The 27,998-nt window shown below is 42.5% G+C and overlaps 1 protein-coding gene across 2 annotated transcripts in view; it reads right to left on the reverse strand.

Moving 5' to 3' along the window:
- The window catches only part of PLCG2 (phospholipase C gamma 2), a 448,457-nt gene that overhangs the window by 162,240 nt on the left and 258,219 nt on the right, over window positions 1-27,998 (reverse strand). For both annotated transcript variants that reach the window (XM_086945888.1, XM_086945889.1), the window contains 4 exons: window positions 19,043-19,144; window positions 18,419-18,537; window positions 7,112-7,197; window positions 1,360-1,480 (listed from right to left, as the gene is read on the reverse strand). In XM_086945888.1, coding sequence (XP_086802014.1) covers window positions 1,360-1,480; window positions 7,112-7,197; window positions 18,419-18,537; window positions 19,043-19,144 — 428 coding nt within the window. The remainder of the gene's footprint in view (window positions 1-1,359; window positions 1,481-7,111; window positions 7,198-18,418; window positions 18,538-19,042; window positions 19,145-27,998) is intronic.

Consider the following 27,998-nt stretch of genomic DNA (forward strand, 5'->3'; position numbering starts at 1 on the left):
GAAGGAGCTAAAAATATATACAATGTACACAGTAGAAAGAACGTCACATTTAAGGCAAGTTGAGAGGGTGCTCATCGTAACGAACAGGGAGCAGGGCAGATGATAGCAGCTAATTGAGGGAAACATCCTTAACAACGCAGGCATTACCCCGCGCTGCTATTACGACGCTGCCTTTACAACGCAAGTCGTTACGACGACTTGCGCTGGAGGGCGCTATTGGATAGGGAATAGTTAATTTTCTATTCCAACACCTTCCCTACTGTAACGTGGGCTGGAGTTGGAATAGAAAATTAAACTATTCCACTATCCAGCCCTTACAGCGCAAGTCGTTGTAACGACTTGCGTTGTAAAAACAGCGTTGTAACGGCACGCGGTGTAAAAACCCGCGTTGTAATGCCGTACATCCGCTAATTGAAGATGAGGGATCACCTTGACTAAAGAATTGTAAACAGAGTGAAGAGGTGAGACTGAGGAAGAAGGAAGGCTCAAGAAAAGAGAGAATTAGTAATCGAGACAGAAAAGGACTAGAGTGGGAATGAGAATTTTATCAGGAGGAAATAAATGTAAGGGATAGGTTTTAAAACTATTATAAAATTCAAATCTATGACTGCTGCTACATGCATGTAGTGAGAAGGGAAAGAAACAGAGCAGTGCAAGATGACACCAAAGCTACAGGCAGTTGAAGAGAAAGGAATGAAACAGGAAGAAGAAATGTAAGGAGAAGCACAGGCAAAAGATGGGGAAGTTAAGGAAGAAAGAACTTCAATCTTACTCGTGTTCCAGTGAAGACTGAGAGAGTTTCTCTAGGTGTGGCAGCAGGAACAAAGGAAGAAAAATGCCAAGAGAAGCGGGAAAAACACCATGCACCCTAAGATCATGATGATGACATCTCATGTTTTTCCCTCTCCCAACCTATGCCCTTTATGGCTTTCTATTTGCTAATGCGGTCGCACAGTACAGTAAGGCGAAGGAGCGGAAACAGTCCTGTAGGACCACTTTTAGTATTCTCTGCTGCTACCTTTATGACCCATGTGCTGAGGGGTAGCAGCGGAAGCATTAAGAGACCAAGAAAAACCAGAGATTACACCTGCTTCTTCTGACTATCTCCTACTGCCACCTTGTTAATAAGTGTTTGCTAATGTACATCATTTTCAATGAGTAGTTAATTATGAACTTCTGTCCAGGAGATAGAAAGGAAAGGTCTAGGATCATTCATGGTGGGAAAACTCTGGACTAGCCTCTACTATGAGGAGGACTGGGACGGAATCACTAATGAAAGCTATTTGACAAATGGCAAAGCTTGCTTTGTGGTCCAACACATGTCCCATTGCCCATGCTTGGAAGATAATGAATACTTACTCGGATGTGACAAATGCATTTTCTTTTATTGCTTGGACTACGTCATCAAATTTAATTTTTGTTGTCCGCGTCCATCCATGGTAAATTATTGGTTTTCCATCAGGGCCGTCCCAGCAATCCACTGAAAGGAAAAACAAAAAAAAGATCTGGTAACTACAGAGGCCATAGAAGGTAAACGAGATATTATAACTGCACACATTCATAGAGAGTAACTGGGGGAATGCTAACATTGGACATACCTATATGATGCTCAGACACTTTATCAGTCCCTCTAGTGATGTACAACTGAAAAATGTAAAATTCCCATTGAATTCAGTCTTCAGTTGGCAAAAACATTTCACAGGTCATGCATAAACCAAACGAAAAATTCCAAGCAACTGAAAAGGTGAACCGAATCATCCACTTACAAATCTGACTATTCTCGAGATCCTCGCCTAGCCGTTCCGGGCAGACTGTTTTCATGAAGAGCATGGCCAGTACTCATTTGCGTAAGGCAGGCCTTTGTCTAGAGTAGCATGGTGGATGAACAATGATGGCCTGGAATGTGGGCATAGCGACTGACAGTGGCTGAAAATAATTCAAGCATTCCATCCATCCCCTTTTTTTTGCTGAAGCCACGCATTCCAAGTAGGACAACACCATGATAAAATATGGCAAATTCTGCAGTGTGGAATGCCTTAAAGAGAGTAATCATCCAGCTTCAGATTTATTCCTCAGATATACAGATGCAGATATCACATCTAAATTCTGCTTCTTACTGCTGTAATGTACACATACCTTGCCCATTCTCATTTGATGTTTGATGTGCATGTTCCCTCTTGATTGGTCTGTGATGCGCTGATAACTTACAGCCTGATTCATCATTGGGACATTTTGCGAGTCTGAAATAGCGATTCATAAGGAATCGCTATTCCAGACTCGTAAAACGGGATTCATGTAGGAATTCCAAAAAGATTTGCGATTCCTACACAATCCTTATTTGCGATTAAAAAATAAGGAATAACTCCCCATTCATTCCTATGGGCCAAAAGGCCCTTAGGAATGAATGGGGAGTATTCCTTATTTGCGATTAGCAATTAGCTAATCGCAAATAAGATAGCGATTTAAAGGGTGCCAGGGGTGTCCAAAGGACACCCTGTAGCACCCCTTAAATGCAAATTGAAACAGGTGTTGCGCACACACATGTCCAAAGGACATGTGTGTGCACAACATGCAACTTAGAAAAATGCTTTTAAAAGCATTTTTCTAAGTTTTCGCTATTTACCACGAGGTTTGACCTTGCGGTAAATAGCGGGCCGAAATTGCGAATTCGCAATTGTTTAATGAATGATGAATTGCATTTAAGGAATCTCAAATAGAGATTCCTTAAATATAATTCCTCGCAAAATTGCGACATCGCTATTACCGATTTTTGCATTTGGGATGATGAATCCCAAATGCAAAAATAGAGCTCGCAAAGGGCCAGATTCTCAGAATCTGGCCCTTTGCGAGCCGATTTCGGCTTGATGAATCAGGCTGTTTGTAACTAAATATTTACACTATTGTATATCTTCTTCTGTATGGTCCTTAGGCCATTGACCTCTTCTAGGGATTTTGCTTGGGGATCCTGCACCTCAGAGAAATCTGGCGAGGTTACGCTAAATTTATGAACAAATGAACCCATTGTACCCCAAGGAGCCTTAAGCCCACCCCTCTCTGTGAAGTGGTAGAGTAGCCCAGTTACAGTGCAAGAGTCCTGTAGTTTCTCTTACACCTTTATTGAATACAGTCACCCAATCAGAGCTTGCCTCTGTTCTCATTGTTTATTATAAGTATCACCCTGGCTCTATTTCTGTTAGTCCTTCATAAACCTCACCCAAGCTCAGCTGATATCTATACCCATTATAATCATATTTTTTCAGTTGAACTGTTATGTTTAGGTCTATTGTCAATTTTCAGTTTTATGAGCTGTCATATTCAGATCCTATGTGTGTGATGTGTGTATAGTCTGTAATAAGTTGCTTTTATAAAAGAACATTTAAAAACTACATGAAAGCCTGACTGTCCACAAAGCCTGAGTTCCTGCAAAAGTAGACAACTCATCATTTGTATCTTGCATTTTCCAAAAGACACACCAATAAAATGCTTAAATTTTTATTGTCATAAAAAACAACTAAGGTAGTCTAATACCAGCACTGTTCATTGACACTAAAATACAAATTTAAATGTAAGCTTTTTGCTTAAAAGTGTCATGTGGGCCTCTTGTGCGGATTAAATTAAAATAACACATATATGAGTCCAGTGCTGTTTCATCAGCAAGGTAGAGTGATCTCTTAAGCTCTCGTCTCTTGTAACATGCAACATGCAAGTATCTTGACTTCATCTTGCATCTTCAACAGTGCTTTGTTAACATCATCTATTTCTTAAAGTGGCTGGCGTGTGACAAATGCTACTTTGCAGTGGTGATGCACTCTGGTGATACAATTCTTTAACACTTCAGTCTTCCTCCCACTGCAGAGAATGCATGCTGGGGTTTTCCAAAGTCTTCTGATGATTACTCAGCGATGGGCTTCTTCAGCGATTGATCTGCACTCATAAGCCACTGTCCCCATTGGAGGTGGGGGATGTCATGAATGTTACAGGAAATTATGGGACAGCCTCTTTAAACATTATTGTTTTTACTATTGTTAACACCACCAGGCTAGGAGGCTGCTAAGAAGCACTCGGCAACCACACCAACTTACCTCAATGGTTCTAACGGGGAACATCCTTTACGACACAACTTTTACCACGCAGTGCCTTTACAATGCAGGTTTTTCAACGCAAGTCATTACAACGAATTGTGCTGGGGGCGCTCTAGGAGAGGTAATAGTTTAATTTACTATCCAACACCTTCCCTGCTATCCACGGGGACTGGAGTTGGAATAGTAAATTAAACTATTCACTATCCAGCATCCCCCAACGCAAGTCGTTGTAACGACTTGCGTTTAAAAACCTGCGTTGTAAAAGCATGCATGGTAAAAGCATGCGTTGTAACAACGCACAACCGTTCTCACTGAGGAAACTCAATTCGGGTTGCCGAGCTTCATCTCAGGCTAAAGATGGGAATGTAGGTTAAAATAAAGTAACTGTATGGGGCCAAGGACCCTCCGTACATTAAAAGTCGCAGAGAGAAGGATGAGAAGGATGAATGTTGTATTTTGACCAAAATGGATGTGATCGACTTTTCTTCTTCATTTTGCAGTATCTGTACTTTTGAAATCTCTCTCCTAGAGGAAGTAGTGTGGACAAAGGCGCCCTAATCAAACCTCCACAGCAGTCTATGGTCATGTCAATGCACCACCAGGCTGATTTGATGACCAGAAGAAAGATTTTGTGACTAGCATTTGCGCGTCTCCCAGTTCAGTGGGGCAAAAATGAGACAAAGCTCTCAGCTTACTCGCCACCAATACTGAGGATTATGATTATTGAACAATTAAACAAAGGCATCGCTCCTTCATTCAAAACTACGTGTGTTCCAGGTAAATGTGATGCTATTGTTCTGTTCTTATTGGCTGCCCAGCTGGATGTGGCGAAAGCTATTATCTGCATACATTTGAAACTCCAGGTTATAGTGTGAAACGTTCTGGGCCAGTAATCCTATTTAGAAACTGATATAAGTGAGAACAGAAGTGAACCCTATGGGACACCACACAAAATCTGTTTCATGAACAGAGTTTGCTCTTTACGGTCACTCCAGAGCACCATGCAAACATGTAAGGGCACAATAATGGGCGTTATATCCATGTATTTCAAGATAGTGTTTATGTACGCCGTATGGCTATTGGCTAGTTGGCTAGGTTAAGCTCTCTGAGGACAGGCCAGTTCAATGAGGCTATGCAGGAATATTCAGGCCGAAAGGCGTGGAGTCCTCAATAGTAGAGCGTGCGTGGCGTCATCAATAGTAGAGCGTGTAAATAGTCTAAAGCATTCAGTGGTTGAAGTTCAGCGGGATCACACAATGAAAGTGCTTAGGCACCCAGTAACCGCAATGACCCTAGTTGTCACTGAAGCCCAGTTGAGCGTTCTTGGGGAAGATTTTTTATGTGGACCCATTTCTTCCAGTTGGGGTCTTAGCATGCTGTTTGGTACTGTATTCATTGTTACATGTCCATTAGTGTCTTGAGCAGGGCTGGACAGGTCACATTACCGTATTCCAGCATTAACATAACAAGTGACTTGGAGAGCTATGATATGTTTGATGGAGAGCAGGGATCCCGTGGACCAATGATCCCTGAAAGAAGGTCCCACTTGATACACATTTTATTTGTCAAAGTAAATGACTGTTCCCACATTCTTTGTGTTGTAGGCAAAGGGTATGGAGTAACCAGTGCTGGCATGGCATCATTTCACTTTTTGATCCTCCCACTAATAGTAAGCGCGAACAATCACCCGTAAGGGTCTCTAGGCGCTGGGGGCCGTCGGGAAGATTAAGCAGGCTAATGCCCAGAGTCAGATGGTGCTGGGCTAATCTGCCGCCGGCGCCGGGGATGGAACCGTGATCCCCAGATTCCAGCATCAGTCGCCCTGGCCGCGGCGCCACACCTCTCCCCTCCCATAGGATTTCAGCACATAAAGCTTTACCTCATCCGATAGAAATTCAGATAACCCCTTATAATTTCTGGTGCTAGTGTGTTCAAATGTCCAACTTCTGTAAGGAAAGAATGTGGAGGTCACCCTCATATATATGTCGCGTGAAGATAGTGTGGACCAATTAGTTGCGTCTATCGGAACCCTTAGATCAAGAACCATACTAGTGATATGGAGGGTCCTGCAAGTGCTTTGCATGAAAATATCCTGATGACTAATGTGGCATGCTGTATTCTGATCTGTTGACCGTTGCTTTGGAGGAATGATCATGTCCTAGCCAGTGCTTAATTTGTTTAAAGAAAATACTTCCCAAGGGCCTTCCATAAGAGGCCACTGCTGTGTGCACTACTCATTGCCTCTGCCAGCAGTGCCAACGTCATACCACCACAACTACTGACCGTCACACTCCTACAAGTGTGACACTTTATACTATTCCTTGCACCAAAAGCAATGAGAATGGCTTGGGCAGCAGGCATTAGTCATCATCATATCATAAAATCTTTATTCAATTGCAAATACAATCATAAATGAACAAAACACCATAAATGCATTCATATATATTTAAAGAGAATTTAAAATTTAAACACTTTAATGTACAGATGCAAAATACAGCTTGGAGACCTTATGAATGGCTTGAGCAGCAGGTATTAGTCATTTTAATATGTAGTTAGTTTAGAAACAAGCGTTGTTGTGCTCATCTCTAACACAGACAGCATCACCTTGTAGGAGATTGTCATAAATGCCAATGTTGACAATTAAGTGCCAGTGCCCAGCACCAGAATCCACTGGCTCAAATTGAGCACTGATCCTAGCCAAGGTTATGTCATTTATTTGAGTCCACTCAAATTGTCAACACTGGCACTTATGACAGTCTGCTACAAGGTGGTGCTGTCTGTGTCAGAGATGAGCACAACAACGCTTGTTTCTAAACTGCATTTATCTTAAATCTATATTTTGCCATGCACTGAAAACTTGATATTCATAACTGCCTTAATTCCATGGATCTACAATAATTTGAAATGCTCATTTAATGTTTCTTAGATAATTTTGGAGTTACAAAAAAAAAAACACAGACTCACATTTCTGCCTTTCATTTCTAAATACATCAAACAATGCAGTGTGCTCCCCAAAGAGGAGGACTTACATTCAATGCACCGGCACCCCATCCGAAGGCAACGGATGTAGGCTTCTGGAGAAGACTCGCTCCTGATTTGATCTCCGGTGAGGTAGCTGAAAGAGAAGGCCATTACATCAGCACAACCATAAGTATGTGTCAAATGAGGTTAACACCTTGGCTGCTACTTGAATTTTTCCCCCTGTGCTGGACATTCCAGAACAGGGTGTGGTCGTGACGGAACCATTCCGTCATCAGCACAGCTCAGCCGTGACTGATGACGGAATGGTTCCGTCACAAGCATCGAAGGGGTTAAGAGGACAATGCATCAAATTCATCACCTGTGAGCAGTGCCTCAGATAGACAATAGGATGTAAGAAAAACATTACCTTAAGCCAAAAGAGCAATAGAAAAATATTCAACCATAAAAATCTACAAATGTCAACAGATGTCAAGAGGACCCTAACGGGCATCAAAATGGCATCAGACAAAACTTCAATATAGTGGAAAAGAACTACAGACAGACTTGAACAATCGCTCACCCCAGGGGGACAAAAATGGCCATAGTCAACTGGATCAGCAGGGAGTGTGACAGCCCATGTAATGGGCATGTTTTAGTGCTCCCTACTTTTGATAAATAAGGACCAGACTGTTAAAGATGTTGTGTCATATCTGTGTGGCCTTTTTCACCCATGCCTGGTGCAAAAGACTTGCTGGGATTTTATAAAGCAATGCAAATGGCTATTTGAGTTGTTCTGTTAAAAAAAAGTAACAGCGCTTGTGATGCCCTGCATCACTTTGCGCCAGTGAGGCCTTCCATGGGTGGTGCATGGGCATTCCTGTGCATCCATTCTTGGTTTTGGATGCAAAATCATATCTAGACATTGACTTGTGGCAAAATCCAGTGTCTTCCCGGGGCTGATGTTACAAGGAGAAATTAATATTTACCTTGAGGAAAACACCTCGAGTAGTTTAATGCAGCAAGGGGCCCCTCCCTACATACCAATGATTCTGATCATAATGCAGACACCCTTGCACTATAGCTCGAGGGTGCCTGCCCCAGGGCAAGGTGGGAAACGGCCACTACAACGCGGTCATTTCCACGAGTAACCATAACCATGCATGCTTTACAAGGCATGCGTGGTTACAAGAAAAGCCTTTACTACGAGATACGTAGTAAAGGCATGTGTGCAAATGGAAACAAAAAAGGGGGGGGGGGGCTTGGGGGGTCTTGCCCCACCACCAAAAAAAACCGTGGGTTAAATAAAGGGGGGTTGGGGGGTCTCCCCCCCCAAAAGAAACTCACCTGATTCAGAAAGATGAAGAAATGTGGAGGCAAACAGCGTCGTTAGAGGAAACAGAAAACCATTTCCGTTTCCTCTAAACGACGTGAAACGTCACGTCGGAAGGGATTGGAAAGAAGAGGACGTAGAGAGGTAAGGAGGAATGAGGGGGTGGTTTCACAGGGGAAAAATATAAGGGTTAATTTACAGTTATAGGAGATATCCTTTAACATAAAAATGCCAATAACATGCATAGTTTCACAACGAAAAACGTTGTAAAAATGTGCGTGTTAAAGGCATTTTCGTGGTAAAGGAGATGCGTGGGAAAGGAATTCCGGTGTAACGCATGCGTGGTAAAGGCATGCGTTGCAACGGAATTCGTTGTAACATCATACAACCGTGCAAGGCAGCACACACTATGGTAGTACACGGAAAGAGCAGAACTTCACGAATTCTAAGATATGGTGAACTTCAGCTCCCCCTAGGTGAGGCAGGGCAGCACCTTTATTTGCAGCATTGCTCCACTTGTCCCATGAAGTATGTTGTGTTTTTGCATAAGGGGCAATCTGAAGAAATACCTTGTTTTATTTTGTCTTTTTTTGGTGCTTTTGGAGAGGCTACAGCAGCATCGATAAGCTATGGGCTTTTGTGTTTTTTTGCTTTTACACTTTGTCACACACATCTCACAAATGCACACACCCACCCATCAATAAGCTAAGTACTTTTTAAATTTTACACACACATCTCACAGATGCACTCAATCACCCACTGATTTAGTACCATACTCCTGCCTTCTACGTAGGGCAAAGTGTTTCAGGAGGAAGCTTTTACACAGGTTTTTACAGTGAATAGAGATGGTACCTCTGTGAGTGAGTGCTGCCCTCGCCCTACCTTGAGATACAAAGGACAGCTTTGCAGCTGGATAAAATCGTGAGACAGCACTAGAGGGAGATACAAAATGGAGCAGAATCTGAAAGTAATTTTTCAGTCCGTGGAGTGCCACTGTGATCACTCGTCTTCCAGTGATTCTGAGGCCACATGGTCATGGCAGTTGTGATGTCCCTTCGCAAATACAATCCATGCAGTGGAGAGAGAGCTGCAGGGTAGACCTACCCAGAGAACAAACATGTGCGTCAGCATCCCTTCACAAACACATTCTGTACAGTGAAGAGACAGTAGCAGGGTAGACCTACCCAGAGAGTAGGCATGTGTGACAGCAAACACACACAGAGTGTTCTCTTGGCCTCCAAGCCCCGAATTCCCTCATTCATTGCAGACACTAAATGCAAAGTCCACACAGCAAAGTTTCATTGACTGATTATGTCCATCTCTTTCTGGATGTTGTCTTCCGTGAGGAAATTCTGCACCAAACAAATTTGCGTGACAAACAGTTTCTGAAGGAGAATGGGGGCACTTTTTGGCATCATTCTAGGGCACTCCCACTTTACTTGGGGAGTTGAAGAAATGGCTGGGCCTTATGTTCAAAATGGGGATGGCGCACAAACTAATCAAAAAGTCCCATCAATCAATCAGATGTATAAAGCTCATGGCTTCCCAACCAGTGTTTCCCAGTGCTAAACGCTACTTCTCAACTTTAACGGTTTGAGTAATACCCATCTTAATTCCGGTCATGAGCATTGATCAGTTTAGCTTTAGCAGCGGCTGCAATTTAGGCAGTACATACAGAATAAAAGAGCTTGTTATGGCATCAATATATGTACATGTTGTGGGAGCACTCAACTGGTTATGTATACAGCCTGCAAGTGTATACAGGGAAGGGATCCCCCCTAAATCCTGTAGGTTGCCCTTCCATGATAGGATCATGTCAAATATTGCATTGGAGCTTGCCCAACCACCCTTCATAAGTGTTATAATCTTTATGTGGATACCTTAAATACAGGTGTAGAGTTGTTCAGAGAGCTGTATAAAGATGGCATTGTGGCATATGGTACAGGTAAATGTCACTGCAATTGATTCCCAGAGATGCTAGAAACATCTCACTGCAAATTCTCTGCTAGGCGGGATGTGTACATAGTCACTACAATCCATGATGAGAGTAGTTCCCTGGTCACGTACAGGGGTCTGTTGACTGAAGTTCACAAACCCACCTATATACTTGATTACAAAATGTATGTGGGTGTAATGGGATAGAATGACCAGGTACTCCCACATGGTACAAAAGGTGGTTACACAACTGATCCAGCTGGCAACATACCACATGTACGTTGTTTACTGTCAGACCACTACAGGAAGATCAATGTCTTTCCTTGACTTTTATTGAAAGTCTTGATGCTGCAGAGGGAGTAGCCTCCACTTCATCAGCTGCAGAGGACGTGAAAAGGCTATATTATCAGCAGCTTGCTGACCGCATTCATGCAACAGCAAAAGAAACTCAACCAGGTTGTTATTGTTGGGTCTGCTCTAAGCAAAGAAAGAGGTAGGAGACTTGTTATTGTTTCCAGTGTTCGTCTCACCTAGGCCTATGCTTTCAACTTGCTTTATGTGGTGCTATACAAAAGTGAGGTAATTGGGAAACTGATTGAGGTAGATCTGTCCTAATAGTTATCTTTCAATGGCGGTGCATGGATACACGCTCCTTCCTTGGGTCACTACTTCACTAGGCAAGAAGCCTTTCAAATTGTTTCTTCTAGTTGAGAAAATCGTGGTCTTGCTTATGGCCTGCTAGATACTTTTATGCACTATCTGAACAAGATAGATGTTCTGTTTGTCACAAGACAATTACATTAGTTACTTCTCTGCATATAACGGTAGACAGAACATAGTCTACGTTGTCAGAGAGTATTGGGTGCAGCATAACCGTTAGATTTTTTAAAAGTGCTAGTTAAGGAATTTTGGATACTCTTCCCCAGCATATTTAGCCTCAAAGGTAGATTAGCTCAACCCATTTACGGAATCTAGGCCTTGAAGCATTCCAGGACACCCCCCAACTTGCATCCACAAGTTGGATTTACACAGCGAGTGTGCTAAAGACGCATGAAAGACACGTCTTCTTCAGTCTCAAGTGGCTGCCGCTGACGGCCCTAGAAAAGGTTCACTTGACAAGTAAATAGGATTAGTCAGGGACTTCAAGGCAAGAGAAAAATGAATAAGTAGGTATAGCTTAAACTTGGAGTCCTTTCATAGGGATATCACATATATAGAAGGTAGATTGTCAAAGTAGTACAGATACACATGTTGTCACTTCATCTTCATCCAAGGACTCCATCAGTGCCACACTCACCCTAATACTCAATTAATCCCTCACTCAACTAACCCAATGCCTTCATACTACACAGAATTCTGCAGCCAGGCTCATCCTCAACATCCAACCATGCATGCACATCACTCCGCACCTCAATGAGCTTCACTGGCTCCTCATCCACAAGCAATCTCTATACAAACTCCTCACACACACATTCAAAGCCGTACACAACACTGTCAAGCACACCTCAACAAATACCTCAGATTTCAACAACCTTCCAGACACCTATGGTGAGCAAGACTACTACTCGCACACATCCCATATGCAGCACCAGAACATTCAGTAGTGCCTTCTACCTTGCACTGAAAGACTGGAACAAACCACCTCTACAAATCTGTGCCATTTCTTTGAATTTCATAAGTTGAAGATTTGTCTCTTCAGCTAGGGGAGCCAATGACTGCTTCTGCAACAGTGGCAGTATACCCTCCCAGATAATAACATGGTTAACAAATACACATAACATTACACAGAACTCTGCACCCAACACTACACATATGGGTCGGATTGACCTACTGAGTATCCTGTGTCCCACAAATAAACTTCCATAGTCATTTTGGACATGCCCTTTAGGGAACGTAGGCTGGTCTTCTCTAGCATGTTTACCTTAGTTTCAAAGGTAGATATGCTCGCTCAGTTCGAGGAATCAAGGCCTTGAGGCATCATTGGACACACCTCAACTCACAACCACAAACTGGAAGGAGTTCGATGTAGTACAACAAGTGTGCTAAAGGCTCATAAAAGACACTCGTTCCTGACCCTCACATGGTTTTCATCGGGAGCTGTTAGTAAAGGTTTACGTGGCATGTGTTCAGCAACGCTGAGAATGTCGAGGGAGGCAGGTACTTTACAGGTAGAAAAAACGTAGTCAAAGCTTATTTTTATTTGTGTAGCTTGTTGAGACATCAGCAAGCCATATGTGTGTAGAGGTTGGCTTTGAAATTAGCACTTCTGGAGGTGCAAAACCAACCCATGCAAATAGTAATTTCACTTCGAAAGTACAGTAACAACCCTTCACATTTTATAAGAACTGAAAACTCAGAAGTGTCCAAGGTTCTTTAACTTGCATTGATCCCAATCCTTTTTTCCACAATGCCCTGCAATACTCCAAAGTTTGCAAACATGGTTAAGATCACTCATATATTTCCATTTTGTGACTGAAATTTCTGGCATCTGTTATGATCCGCAAAACTCCAACCACCCAGCATTCACAAATGTCGCCACATGAGAATGGGACCCAATTTTTGTTATTGAATCTAATGTCCATAATAGGAAAACTAATAACAAAATTGGGCTGGCTCTAATCAGTAAGGCTGAGCCTCAAAAGTACAATCAACAAGGAAGATTGCCATATCTTTTCAAGAGATATATCTTCTCTAAAGTAAAGACGACAGTTCAATACCTGAGGTTGCTATTAAATAGCTATTTATTCAAAATTATTCAAAAATGAACACCATTTATATTTTAGTGCGACATTTCAGGTTATATTCTTAACCAGTACTGAAAGTTAGGACACAAAAACAGTAAAAAACTTCAACCATATCATCACTCTTCAGACATATCACATTCAAACCACTTTCATTCACACATCCATAAAATACACACAAACTGGAACTAAGTGAACCAGTTGCAAGAATATCGGGTCAACTATAAGGTTAAACAGCAATTCTTAAATTTGCAAAAAATACACCCCTGTCATTTCACTCTTTGTTAAATCGCTGTCAAGAACTTATAACACTAATGGGTGTAAACAAACAAAGCTTAGTGCCAAATAACTAGGCACCAGAGTATCAAAAGTTGACCCCACACACTCTACTCGTTTTGAATCCTTATTAATGACCGGATTCTCTTCAGGACCATAGAACGCTCTGCAGAGGAAACAAAAGGAAGAAAAACAAAGACCAAATCTCAGTGTGTAATTCAGTGTTGCAATACCCACAAAAACCTCGAGAGCACTACTACACAAAAACCACAGCTTCAGCTTACCAATCAGAAGAAAAATTAAGAGTTTTTTGAAAAATGAGATGGCTCCTACATGGAATGAGAAAGGAATAGAGAAACATCGAGAAAAAAGGGGGGTATTAGTCACACTACTAAATGACAAGTACATGATGCACGTCCTTGGTGTCATAAATCCACATGGATTACTTCAAAGGGAGTAGCAATTGTCCCTGTATCACAGTGGTATGATCTTCAATGTAGGCGCAGCAGGCCGTTGTAACCTGAATGAACCACAAGCATATGGTTTAGAATATATGCGCTTCGTGGATTCGCAAAATATTTCGTGTTCAGAGCGGATCAGTCATGGAAAGCTTACCGGGCGGGTTTCTAATTGGACTTGGGAGACGGTTCCAACAGGCTTGACTAGTAGTCGCAGCGTCGAGGATTTAATCACCACGCTGCGCTGTAAAAACAAAGTCGGCGGTCGCCGAATTTAGAATCAAATGGGCCGTAGTCCGAACTAACAAGTGGGTAGCTGGTCTGGGGGAACGGGTGCTTACCGTCAGGAAGACTAGTCTCGCCATGGGCAAACAATTCGTCAATGGCAACACGCCACGAGTTGCGCATGCACGGCCCTCGGGAGGCTGGGTAATGTTGTCTTAAGGTGGGTTGTGGTTCCTTTGGGAGGGCTGCTCTTACTACATAGTTGGCGATACAATTTTCTTTTTTAAATGCAAACGTGGGATATGTCTGTATAAATCCAATCAGGAAATCCGCCAAAGGATTTCACAACATAAGTCCACATAGGCTATGCAACATGATTCACCCCCAGATTTGGAGGTCTGTAAAACTAATTCATTCGAGTAAGACCAGAATTCCATCTGATCGCCCCGTACTCTGATTACAGCTCTCGCGCCATTGAGACTACATTACCCAGCCTCCCCCAGACCAGCTACCCTCTTGTTACTTCAGACTACAGCCCATTTGATTCTAAATTCGGCGACCGCCGACTTTATTTTTACAGCGCGGCGTGGTGATTAAATCCTCGACGCTGCGACTACTAGGTCAAGCCTGTTGGAACCGTCTCCCGAGTCCAATTAGAAACCCGCCCGGTAAGCTTTCCATGACACCAAGGACGTGCATCATGTACTTGTCATTTAGTAGTGTGACTAATACCCCCCTTTTTCTCAATGTTTCTCTATTCCTTTCTCATTCCATGTACGAGCCATCTTATTTTTCAAAAAACTCTTCATTTTTCTTCTGACTGGTAAGCTGAAGCTGTGGTTTTTGTGTAGTAGTGCTCTCGAGGTTTTTGTGGGTATTGCAACACTGAATTACAAACTGAGATTTGGTATTTGTTTTTCTTCCTTTTGATTCCTCTGCAGAGCGTTCTATGGTCCTGAAGAGAATCGTGTCATTAATAAGGATTCGAAACACGTAGACCATGTGGGGTCAACTTTTGATACTCTGGTGCCTAGTTATTTGGCACTAAGCTTTGTTTGTTTACACCCATTAGTGTTATAAGTTCTTGACAGCGATTTAACAAAAATTGAAATGACAGGGGTGTATTTTTTGCAAATTTAAGAATTGCTGTTTAACCTTATAGTTGACCCGATATTCTTGCAACTGGTTCACTTAGTTCCAGTTTGTGTGTATTTTATGGATGTGTGAATGAAAGTGGTTTGAATGTGATATGTCTGAAGAGTGATGATATGGTTGAAGTTTTTTACTGTTTTTGTGTCCTAACATTCATTACTGGTTAAGAATATAACCTGAAATGCGCACTAAAATATAAATGGTGTTCATTTTTGAATAATTTTGAATAAATAGCTATTTAATAGAAAACTCAGGTATTGAACTGTAGTCTTTACTTTAGAGAACATATATCTCTTGAAAAGAACACATTAGTATTAGAAATCTTCCTTGTTGATTGTACATAATGGGAAAAGGCACAAAACACATCAGGGACACATTGAATGTTTCCACTGAAAAGCACCCTGTTTTCACAATGTGGGTAGTTGTGGATGTCACAAGGTTTTCTTACCCAGAAGCCCTTACAAACATCAAACTTTGACTAAAAATATATTTCCTCATATCAGATAGAATAATCAACTGTACCAAGGTTATAGAAAAGCCATTTCAAACTTTTTGGGAGTCAAATTGGTGCAATATTTCTGCCTTGAGAGCTGTTTCCTTAAATCAAGTAATACAAAGGCTCCAATCTATACTACTATTATAAAGAGAGAACTGTGTCCTTTGAGCCAGGTAAACTCGAAAAGTACACAACCAATCGCAACACCCAATACAGCGTTGGAAAGGGGAGGTCCTGTAGATGGACATAGGCTATAAAAAAAAAAACGTTATTTAAAAAATAAACAATAAAAAAAAGTAGTGCCTAAGAAGTAGCGCCGGCCGTGTGAGCAAACAACGTGGACGTGCGTGCTGACATCATCTAGCGCGGGAAGGAGAGGCGGACAGCAGCGGTGAAGTCGGGCTGAGATAGATGAAGCGCGGGGAGGAGCGGAACGTGTGCGGCTGACTGAAGCAATGGGAGGAGGCGGAACGAGGAGCGGTGAAGTCGGGCTGAGGTAGGTGCGGAACGTGTGCGGCTGACTGAAGCAATGGGAGGAGGCGGAACGAGGAGCGGTGAAGTCGGGCTGAGGTAGGTGAAGCACAGTAGCGCTGGGAGGAGGCGGAACGTGTGCGGCTCAGTGAAGTGCTGGGAGTAGGTGGAACGTGTGCGGCTAAGTGAAGCGCAGGGAGGAGTGGCCCGTTAGCGCGGGGAGGAGCGGTGAACTGTGTGCGGATTATTGGGGGCCATGAAGGTGGCAGTTTGGCTGATTGGGGGCCCTGAAGGTGGCGGTTGCGCTCCAGGGGACCCCGAACAACGTCGGGACGGGCTGCGGCCCTGAAGCAGCCTTTTGCTCCCGGACAACGTCGGGACGGGCTGCTAGTCTCATATATTTTTCAAGTAGTTCAGTAGGATGGGATAATTGATAAGTGATGGTTATATCAACCCAGAAAAAGAGGTACGGTGGTGAACAGATAAAACAGTAGTATCAATGGAAGTATAAGTATAATACTAGCTAAATATGTTTATACTGGCAAAAGAAGTTAATTAGAGGAATTTGATAAAACCGAGAACTCATTACAATTTTAAATGTTTGTGGAAAGTGTTGACCCAAGTACATTGAACGTTCTTAATAGCAAAATGAAATGAATGAATCATTAAATTTGGTACAACTGTAAACGAAAAAGATGTAAATGTATCACATGATTTCTATTAGTCAGTGCTGTGATGTACCATGAAGCACACGCATGGACAGGGCCATTTCTTTTGAATAAAAATTATTTTTCAGGCAAACAGATGGGCCTGTCCATGTGTTGAGTTAAACCCAATAAGAAGTTGTGTCACATGGAGCTTCTTTCATAATTGACAGTTTTGAGATGTGCTCATTGATGCCCCCCGTGCTCTCTGTGTCACTCTTATCTTTTGGATGATTTAGTTAAGTATAAATGCTTTAACAACAGCATTTTATTTGTTGATCTGTAAAAAAAACTAAACAAGTTTCCAATGATTTTAGCTTAACCCCATCATGTCTACCCTTGTTACTGAAACTCTTACTTCTGTCTCTGTACCCTCATATGTTTCCTAGTATTCCTAATCTTTTGACACAAAGTTGCTGTGGCTAATGATCTGATTTCAACCTCACTCATTATCCCAACAGCATCTATGTCCTCCTTATCTGCTCATTCAAATACTAGGACAAAATAGAAGGAAGTAACACCCTCCTGCTATATCAGCCTTGGACTTGTTACCAGTTATTCTCTCTAATCCTATTGTTTTACCCAGCATGATTTTGTTTATCAGGATTCACCATTCACTGAAGCTAAATTCCATTCTGAACACTGAGGTCCTGATTCAAGAAGGGATGTACGTGTAGTAAAGTTAAGAGTGCGGAGTTTCAGCACTCTGGCAGAATGTTTGCACTGAGAACTGCAGTTCGGTGATTCTACCCCAAGTGTAGAGATTCCGCTTCTAATGCAGAGAGACTGCCATGGGTACAGAGACTCTGCACTCATAACTTCACTGCATTTAAGTCCCTTTGTGAATCGGCCCTGAAAATGGATGTAGTGGATGAACCTTCAATCTACAGGGTTCAACTTCCTGGAACTCCTTATCTCTCTTATGAAGACTTGGAGAGAACTTTCTGAAAATCAGGAAAAATGTGAAAACTGCATCATGTTTATTTTCACATCTAGTTCCAAACTAATCAGATGTTCAAGTCTGCTTCCTACTAGCCAAAACAAGTCTTTGACACCAAATCCATGCTGCAAGATAGCTCTTTAGTATGGACTCATTAACAAAAGGCAGTTAACTCTGGCCTGAGGTCTTTCTTCATTCACTAAATGCAGACAAGCAGAACATTCCAATCTATTAAGACAATAGGTAATTTTCTCTCCCACCACCCATTGGACCACTAACTCAGGAGCTATGTCTTGCTAGGAATTGCTGCCTATCCTCTTACCAATTCATTTTCAACCCACACTTCCAAAGATCAGGGCACAGGCAGTTCCGCTTTTGTTGCACAGGCTTAAAAACTGTGGGTTTGTCCCCAAACCTGGAAACAAAACATTTTTTTCTTCCCACAAGGAACTAGAAACATGTTTATTCAATTTAAGGCACTTCATGCCCTGGGGCTCTCAGACTTCTCTTCCTTCTGAGTCCCCGCACCAAGAGACCATTTTCTTAGGGAATGTTGCAATTAACAAACCAAATAAATAAGTAAATATTAAATATGCTGCTATGATTTCTTTATGCTTGAGTGAACATGAGGTGTTAAAGCAACTTACGTGTTATGGGAAGAATTGATCCAGTAATGCGACAAAGGGTTATTCATGTCCTGAGGTGATATCTCACTGTATTTTTCATCCCAAAGACTGTTTTCTTTGGAAAAGAGGTATGTGAGAAACTGAAGGAAAACAAAAGGTGTACAATAAGAAACAAGAACTGTATCAGGCTCCACAACAACAACAGGTAGGCAATGGTGAAAAGACAGCATGCAAGTATTTAAAGATAGCATGCAAGTATACTTGAGTTGTGTGGTGGTGCAAAAGACGGTCCTGCCTGTTGTAGTGCCACAGTTACTCCATGTAAGACACCACTGAAGCTAATCATCAATTAATACGATTAGAAGTCTTATGCAATGCTGCATAGGTCTTAAAGCTCTTTCAGCTATGTCCTTCATGGCATTCTCATTGTACAGGAAGGCATTGCACCGTGACCACTTCATTCCAAGTCATTACATACTAATTCATTACCAGTCCTAAACTATTCATTGATTTCATTTAAATAGGTCTAATTAGATTAATGGAAGCAAAATAATACTACAACACTCAGAATATATTAGGCTATCCCAAAAGTCCAACACTGGAATTAGAAAGTAGTGTTTACCCTAAGTAACTGCATTCACTCACCTCGTCAACATAAAGGAATGGCTCCGCTGTTTCCCTCATGGTGTCATCCACAAACTTCGTCATCTGGTCTCGAACCTTGCGGAGGTCATGCGCCCAGGACTCCTGCATTCAACAGAAGGATGTGCATCAATCAGACCCCCAGCTGCAGTTGCCTATGGTTCATGCCACTCTTACTGGATAACTACAGTTGTTGGAGATACAACCTAGGCCTGCACATTGCAGATATTTGGCTCATCCAAGAAAAAAGAGCACGTTTACAAGGGTTATGCCGATGATTTTTATCATCATTTTTGGAATTCACCGAAAAGTACAAAAATCTCACACCTACTCCTAAAAACATCATAGGTTTCTGAGTAAAGTCCTAAATTGATGGCTTTTCTGCTGGTTGAAAGGTATGGTTGAAATGTAAATGTAGATAAATGTGTCTTCCATCTTTTCAAGGACTGAGATCTCTACTACTACAACACTATAAAATACAGGGTGCTGTCATTTTGGCATTAAGTTGCCTATTCTAACTGGCAGAGAATCTCTTGTAGTAAAAGTGTACTGGAGAATTCTGTGTTTAGACAGCGCTGTGTTACCCTGCAGCGTTTCTACTACCCCCATACCAAATGAATGAGATTAAAAAGGGGATGCATTTCTGGAAGTGGTATTGCTACACCTTTTCTCCATTACTCTCCTCTTTCCCTATACAAGTTCATCGAGGTTATACTTGAAGTACTTTATGCAAGGAAAAATCCTTAGAGTAGCTAAATGTTGCCCTATTCGCATTACAACATCGGGTGCAAGATGTCTGATATTGGATATATTCTTGACCTCAGAATACAGGTATAAGTGTTGTTGTGGAAATTGGGTGAAAAATCACCTTGTGGTGATAAATGATAGTTATGACTTTGTGGATCTTCAATTGCTTCCCAGTGGCCAAACCCTACTTCTCTACTGATAACACCCATGTTTCCACTGCCAAACCTAAATTAATGACTGCAGAAAATCCACCATACAAAAAGATTTTCCTCAAAATTCCCTCTCTGTGTGTAAATATTCAAAGATTCGGATTCCGTGAATGAGGAGCTAACATTTGTACCCACAGATAATACTTTTGACAAGTCTAAGCTGGCAATGAGTGCACAAGTAGCTTGGAGGCTCAGTAATAAAAGGTCAGTTTGACTTCCTAGAACCCACATCTGGTGCAAGGGGAAATTTGCTTCCGAAAGACCCAAAGTCCCACCAATGAAAGGAGCCAAGGAATCAACCCCTAGGTACCATGCAGAAAGGCATCCTCCGGTCACTGGCGTCCATCAGATTTCATGATTTACTTGCTAAAACCTTCAGAATTCTGTGGTCTTAACCGCATCGCTGCGGCGCCTTTTCCCGCTGTGTGCGGCAAATTTGAAAAAGCCGCGTTACATGACGAACTCAGCTCATCATCTGCACACGACCATGTGCTCGTCATCAGCAGCGAAGAGGTTAAAAGCTCACTAAGGCCTGCATTCCGAGTTCCCTCCTAATTCCAGTGGAAAAGTTAACAGCAGTTATTGGCCCCATCAAAATTATGAGTTGTTTACCTAAACACTGAGATTTCAGAAGCTGAAAACAGGTGAAATCTGTGTGTGAAAGTCTGTAAGAAAGGAATTACCGGTCGGGTGAGGGAAATATTGCCCACTTTCCAGGTAACTCATAAGAAGGGCCTGACTCAGGCCGCCTGGGTATCCAATGACAAGTCGGGCAAAGTGATATCCCTATGAGCGATATTGCCCCGCTCGATTAAAAGCCGCAACACCTGGAATCCCCCTCAGTCTTTCTGCACACAGATTCCTCGTGCCACTAGAAGGCAGAATTTATGCAGGTAAACACAGCCAAAATCAGGAAAAATCTGCCAGAAAGGGCCCCGTTTTGCATTGTATTTCTTATTTTGGCTAGAAAATACCATCTAGAATCAATAATTCGATCTTTCTGAAAGTGTAGCAGGGGCAGTACTATGCAGACATGGTGTCTCTTTTGTCAGTGGAAGAAAACGTTCCACAAACTACAGCTTGTTGAAGTATGCCTCAGTGAGGAAAAGCATTGGCAAAGACAAAAGGTCTGGGCTTGGCAGGCTAGTGCAAAAGGTATTTTTTAACTTCTTGCTTTACTGCAAGCATATACTACCAAAATAAATAGGAAACGTGCAAATGCAGACACTGAACATGTCTGCCATAAGTTTAACAAGCCTTTTAGCAATGTCATGCATTTTATTATTATCATTATTATTAATTAAGGAGGCCAGCATGTATGTACACACCTACTCAAACAGCCAACTCGCATTGCAGCTACAATGTTACAATGTCACTTAACCACTTTATCACAGCAACTTTGAAAAGAAAACAGAAGATAAATCACCAGTTAATAGGCCACATGAAGTGCAGGCAAAATTAGTTGCTGGCATTTAAAGGTAACATAAAATAAAGCACACTTTGAACCGGGTTGGACTCTGATGAGAAAGGAACTGTATTTAGGTGGATGGGAACTGTCACTCAAAGTGAAGGGAGCCGATGGGCAATGCTGACTTACTCAGTGTCCAATTTTATATACTGTGGTGTATGTAAATGACAATTTAACATACTAACAGATGAAACCCGCTGACTAAAAGTCTCTCTTGGTAGCGTGTATGAGTTTTGGGGGAAAGCACTAGTCTAGTGAGACAACTAAGGCCAGTCTAAAAATCAGGTACAATTTCCGAGATGTTCAACATCCAGATGTTCTGTTTACAGTGACATTTTTTGCATAAAAGTGTCTCTTCCTGTGCAGTTTCTTTGGGCAAAGCAGGCAAAATCAGTCGTTTACTGCATAAATGAAAGAGAAAGCGTGCGTCATGCTGTAGGCAAACCAGCTGTTGTGAAAGAATGAATTGTTTGTTCAGACTCACAATAAACAAAGTCCAACTGCACTGCAGTGTTTACTTTCCAAAGTACACTCTTAACGGATCCATCACATTTGCATAAGCCTGTTACTGGCAGAAGGAGCCGAAATGAGCAACATCGCCTGAAGCATGGCCCTTACCCACAGGGCACTTGTTTGTGTTGCACAGTGAACCCGCCACAGGGCACACCACAAGGGTTTGTTATCGTGGGTATCTGCGATTAAAGATCAATACTGTGGCACATCAAGTCAATAAAGCGCATAGAAATAATCGCCTGGGGTTGAACGGTCACAGGGACAGCTGATGGACTGCCTTTTTTTTGTTCATTATGTGATCAGCCTGTGATACCCCACAATCCACTGCGTAACTAGGTGTTTATGTTTCACGAGGTATCTGCAACTTCACTTATGAACACCAATGAAGGGGCGAGCTAGGCAGGATGCATATGCAGCACAGTTTAAATCACCAAATAAGATAAGTGTGAGTAACCCAGATGTCGTTGGAAAGAAGCTGACATAGCACAGTAGGTGTCATGCACAACTCTGTTACAGCAGCACCTCTATCTTTAAGAGGCTAATTCAACTATACAAGTGATCTTTGCTGAGGAAGCTCATGGGAAGGTGAGGAGAAGAGGTTATCTTATGCAGTGATGCAGACCGAAATCCTCAGGATGCCAATCAATTAAGCAATCAAGGATTTATAAAGCTCAGCAAATCACCCTTAAGGGTCTCAAGGCGCTGGAGTTGCTAGCTGCTTTGATGTGATCTGTTCATTTGAACAGCCAGGTCTTAAGTGAGTCCTTTCCTGAATTCCTGCAGAATTGGGGTTGCCCTGAGGTTCATGGGAAGGTTGTTTCAAGCCTTGGCTGTCAGGTGAGAGAAGGAGCATTGTCCATTGTTGCTTCTGCGGACCTGGGGGTGTCAGCGAGGAAGAAGGAGGCAGACCTTAGGTTTCTGGTTGGTTGGTGGAGGGTCATGCATTTGTCGTGGAACATTGGTTCTTTGTTGTGCAGGGCTTTTTATGCTTTGGCCAACATCTTGAACTGACATCTCTTCTGGATCAGTAGCCAGTGTAGCTTTTTAAGGTGCAGTGTGAAGTGGATTTATATTGGGAGGTCAAGGATGAGTCTTGCCTCTGAGTTTTGCATTGTCTGTTGTCTCTTCAGGAGGTGCACAGTGATTCCTACATAGACTGTATTCCCATAGTCTAGCATGCTGGTGACGAGGACCTGCATGATGGCCCTTCTGGTGTTGACTGGGAGTCTCCTGAAGATCTTGCGGAGCATGAGTACTATGTGGAAGCAGGTGGATGCGATTGCGTTTCTTCATAGATCGTTTGCTCTCCAAGGTAATGCCAAGGTTGTAGGCATGGTCAGTCAGGCGGAGGATGGCATGAGTTCAGAAGGCCACCATGTGTCGTTCAATGGCAAGGTGTTGTTCCCATATATGATGACTTTCATCGAGTCCGTTTTGAGCTTGAGACAGTTGTCCTTCATCCAGTCAGTGATATTCATCACAAATCTGTAGAAGATGGCTCTGGTGGAGGAGTCTTCTCACAGTGAGAGGATGAGCTGGGTGTTGTCACCATATGAGATGATGTTGAGTCTGTGCGATCAGACCTTGTTGGCCAAGGGGGACGTGTATGTGTTGAAGAGGGTGAGGCTGGGGAATGCTGCAGATGATCTTCTTGGGTTTTGAGGTGAACAGTGGGAAGGGGATTCTCTGGGTTCTTCCTGTGAGGTGAGAGGTGATCCATCTGACTGCGTCTCCCTGGATTCCGTTGTGGAAGAGTCTGCTGATCAAGATGTGATGGGAGACAGTGTTGAAGGTGGCTGATAGGTACAGGAGGATGAGGGCTGCCTTTTCGCTGCAGTCCAGGAGGGCCCTGATGTCATCGGTGGCTCCGATTAGGGCTGTCTCTGTGCTGTAGTTGGCTTGGAATCTAGATTGTGAGGGGTTCAGGTATTTAGTGAGTTGCTGGTTGATTGCCTTCCTGAGAACCTGCACTGAAATGGGAGCAGGGAGGTGGGCTGGTAGTTCTTCAGTTCTGCTGGGTCAGCGGGCGGTTTCTTCAGGAGGAGCCTCACTTTGGCATGTCTCCAGTCCACAGGGGAGGAGGCCAATGTGATGGAGGTGTTCAGGACTTTCTTGAGCTCGTTGCCAATGATCTTGCTCTCGAGGTTGAAGATGTGGTGGGACAGGGGTCTGTGCGTGCTCCAGAGTGTGCAGAGTTAATGATGGAGATTCTGGTTGAGCTGGAAGAGGGTCCCAATGGGTGAGCAGGTGTTCGGAGTTTGTGTTCGTGGATGCGAAAAGGCTGATACTGTGAGCCCGGGGGTTTGAAGTTTATGTAGAATACAGATTGTGTCATTTAAGAAGGGGACTAGGGTTATCACACAGTTCTTGGTAGAGAGGTGATGTCGTTCTCGGAGGCTGCCGGGTTGGCGAACTCCTTCACAATGGTGAAGAGCTCCTTGCTGCAGGTTGTGCTGAGTTCTATGCAGTCTGCTGAAGCATTCTTCTTTGTTTCTTTCAGGAGGCTGTGGCACTGGTTGAGGTCTGTCTTGAAGGTGGTGTGGTCTCCTGTCTCTTTGCTGCTACACCACTTCCTTTCTAGATGCCAGCAGTTGCATTTGGTGGATTTCAGCTTCATGGTGAACCAGCTTGATCTTCTGGCAGGCAATTTGAATTTGACTGACTAGGTGAAGTACCTGTAATAGCTGATCCCTGCAAGGTCATGGAAAGAATTATTCCTATACTACGACTTTAATCTACTAATTGTAGTTAAACGTATCATTTTTTGTGGTCACATTCTATGATCCACTGGGAGAAATTCTCCACAGCCTGTTCTGGGTTGGATGTTGTCTCTGGGAGGTGGGAGTTGAGAGCGTTGTTCCACTGGTTTTCTAATATCCTTTTCCAGTTTATGTATGTGGAGCTGTGGGTATGGTGCCAGTGTTGGTAGGTCCTGAGATTGTGAAGCAGATGCTGTAGTGGTTGGTTCAGGTGAGCTGGGAGACATGGTTGTACTTTACTCTGTCACTGAACATGAAAATGGGTCAAGCGTGTGTCCTACGATGTGGGTATGGTCGGTGACAAGTTGCCTGAGGTCGATGTTGCTTATGCTTTTCAGGAGGTAGGCTGTGTTGGTGTCACTGAGATCGCAGAGGTGGAAGTTAAAATCCTCTAAGAAGATGTTGATCGGTGCGATGAGGTCAGGGATGGTGTTGCAGAAGCTGGGGCATGATCCTGATGGTCTGTAGGTGAGGGTGCCACTGATGGTGCTTTTTCGGTCAGTGTGAAGTTGGAAGTTGAGATGCTTCATTATCGGGGTTGAGTCATCTGAAGAGGTCGTGCAGTGCATGGTTTTACGATTTCAATCTACTAATTTTAGTCAAACTTATCATTTTGTGTGGGACAAATACATTAAATCATGCAAGTAACATTTACACACCCATAGGGTTAATTGGCCCTTCTGATACCTCTAACTGGGGAGAGAATCATAGAATAGACAATCCAAGCAAGATCATGTTGCCCAGTAAAAAAGGACCATTTCACCATTGCTGAAAGAGGGATTGTGTGGTATCATATGTGCAAACAAAAATGTGCACAATAGACAACGAACAATGTTATGCTATTCTTATATACTATACTTATTTACACAGAGGTGTTTAATGCTGGTGTGGAGATTACTCATATAGGTGATAGGTACAAGTCAACATTAGAGCAAATGACGGGAAAGAGGTCAAACCTAGTCTCATGGCATTCTGCACCCCTTGTGAATTTAGAGGCGGGCGGACCCTGTAGTTACAAACTAGAAGGTAAACAAATCAAGATTTTGTTATAGCACCCCATGGGCTAATAGTATAAAGTCCTCTTTTAGTAATGCCAAAGTACTGTGACATACTTTGTCAAGGGTACCATCCCATATTCTTCACCTACTTGCTCCTCCAAATCCCTGCATGTGAACTAAGCTGATCATGGCTGCGTCCTACATACTAAACTAATGAGATGTGTCATAGCTCCGTCCATTTACTTCTCCTCTTCTATAACACCAATGTACTGCGACTTACTCCGTCAAGGGTACCATCCTGTATTCTCCACCTACTTGTTCCTTCAAATCCCTGCATGTGAAGGAAGCTGATCATGGCTGAGTCCTAAATACTTAACTGATGAGATGTGTCATAGCTCTATCCCCTTACCTATACATCATGGTACCACTCCTTCTAATGTAGCCACTGTGCATGAGAGGACCTATCCATCTCATTATGTGTTGGACTGGTCCAGAGTGCAGGAGAAATGTCAATGAATGAGGCTGCACACAGTTTTCTCAAAATAGGGACAGAATTATGGTTTTAAAGAAACATACGAAGTACAAAAGGTACATAAAGAGATATATGAGAAATTCCCACTGTACTTACATTTTTAAGGAACTTAAATATAGTTATAATGAAACCCTAAAGTATACAAAATTATGCAAAATATTGGGAGAATTATCCCTGCAGGGTATCCGTTCACGTTGGACATGAACAATGCACTATTCAAAGTGATACGGTGGAAAGGACCATAGTGTAAAAAATGGGGGAATTTTCTATTTTTATTACTGATTGTCACCAACAAACATGTATCTTGATGTTCAGTGCAACTGTGGGTCCCAACTCCGGGAGAATAAAATACTGATATTACAAAGGTCAACCTAAACCTTAAACTATTGCCTCAAAACGAACTGGAAGAGGGTACATAGAAATGCCCATACAATCCTCGTCTGAGTTGATCATAGAGAAGGGGGAGAAACTATATATAGAGTCCCTATTTATTAAATGCCAGCTATAGTATGCTGTAATTCAATCCCTTTCTGTGTATCCCCAATTGATAGATTCATTGATATTCTCTTTCAAAGAGAATTATTTCTCCCTGCTCGGTCATGTCCTCCGGTTATTCTAATATAACCAGTTGAAATCTTTCACAGTGTATTCTTGTGAAATAAAATGGTTGCTCATCTTTGTTGTAATCTTCTTGCCCTTTATGTTACTCCAGTGTTCACAAATCCTAATCCGGATCTTTCTGAAAGTCATGCCTATGCATCTCATATTACACGCGCATTTGGTCATATATATCAAGTGTGGAGGATTACAGTGCGTATGTTAAGTTTCTTCAAAATCCAAGGTTTTTCTAGTCCTTGGCCTTTGGCCTCATTCCTCTGTAAAGTCATGGAACTCCTCAGTGACTTGAAATCTCCTTATACATTTCAGCAAGGGTCCTTCTTAGCAGGAGCTCAGCAGATTGCACTGCACAATCACTTGTCTTTTTTTTTTTACATGTGTTGCCCTTTATGTATTTATCCTGAATTTGGGTTCATGTCAAAATAATAATGTCCTAAGACATGCCTCTATTACTAACAGATAATTTTCATTACTCCAACTTCAAGTCTTCTTTGTATCAGGCCTGAATTCCCTCCTTGTTTCAGTTTTGATCCCGCCTACAGTGTGGTGCATTAGTATTGATCAAGGCAGGACACAGGTTCCTGGTATGGAGCCAGGAAAGTAAGGAACCATGCATAGGTGCTTGATAAATTGGTGAGACTAAAGCTTTATTTTTAGGCTAAGTTAGGCAACCCTGTCTCAGGTTCCAGGAGACCTAAGTAATACAGTATTACTAGGATTCACTTTTAGGGCAGCATGGATGACTGACACAACTAAACACCCAGGAGCTTCTCACTTGGAAGCTTTGTATGAAGGATCTGGGCCATGTTTTCATACAAATTGTTTTTTTTTGTCAGAATGCGTTACTCCTTAGCGAGGTATTAAACAGGGGCGTCCACTGTTCCCTCCATTGTTCAATTTTGCTTTGGTCCCTATGATCATTGAAATTTGATCTGCTGCCTGCTAAGCAGAAGTTCGAATTAGCAATATAGAAGACAAGTGCCCCATATCTGCTGATGATATGCTACTAACATTTTAACGCCCCAGACCTCAATCCAAGACCTCATGGGTGAACATGCGCACCACAGATACATATGTTATGTTATTTTATGTTATGTTAAACAAAGTAATGTTCA

The sequence above is a fragment of the Lissotriton vulgaris genome, chromosome 12 (assembly GCF_964263255.1).
Source record: "Lissotriton vulgaris chromosome 12, aLisVul1.2, whole genome shotgun sequence".
Classification (NCBI taxonomy): domain Eukaryota; kingdom Metazoa; phylum Chordata; class Amphibia; order Caudata; family Salamandridae; genus Lissotriton; species Lissotriton vulgaris.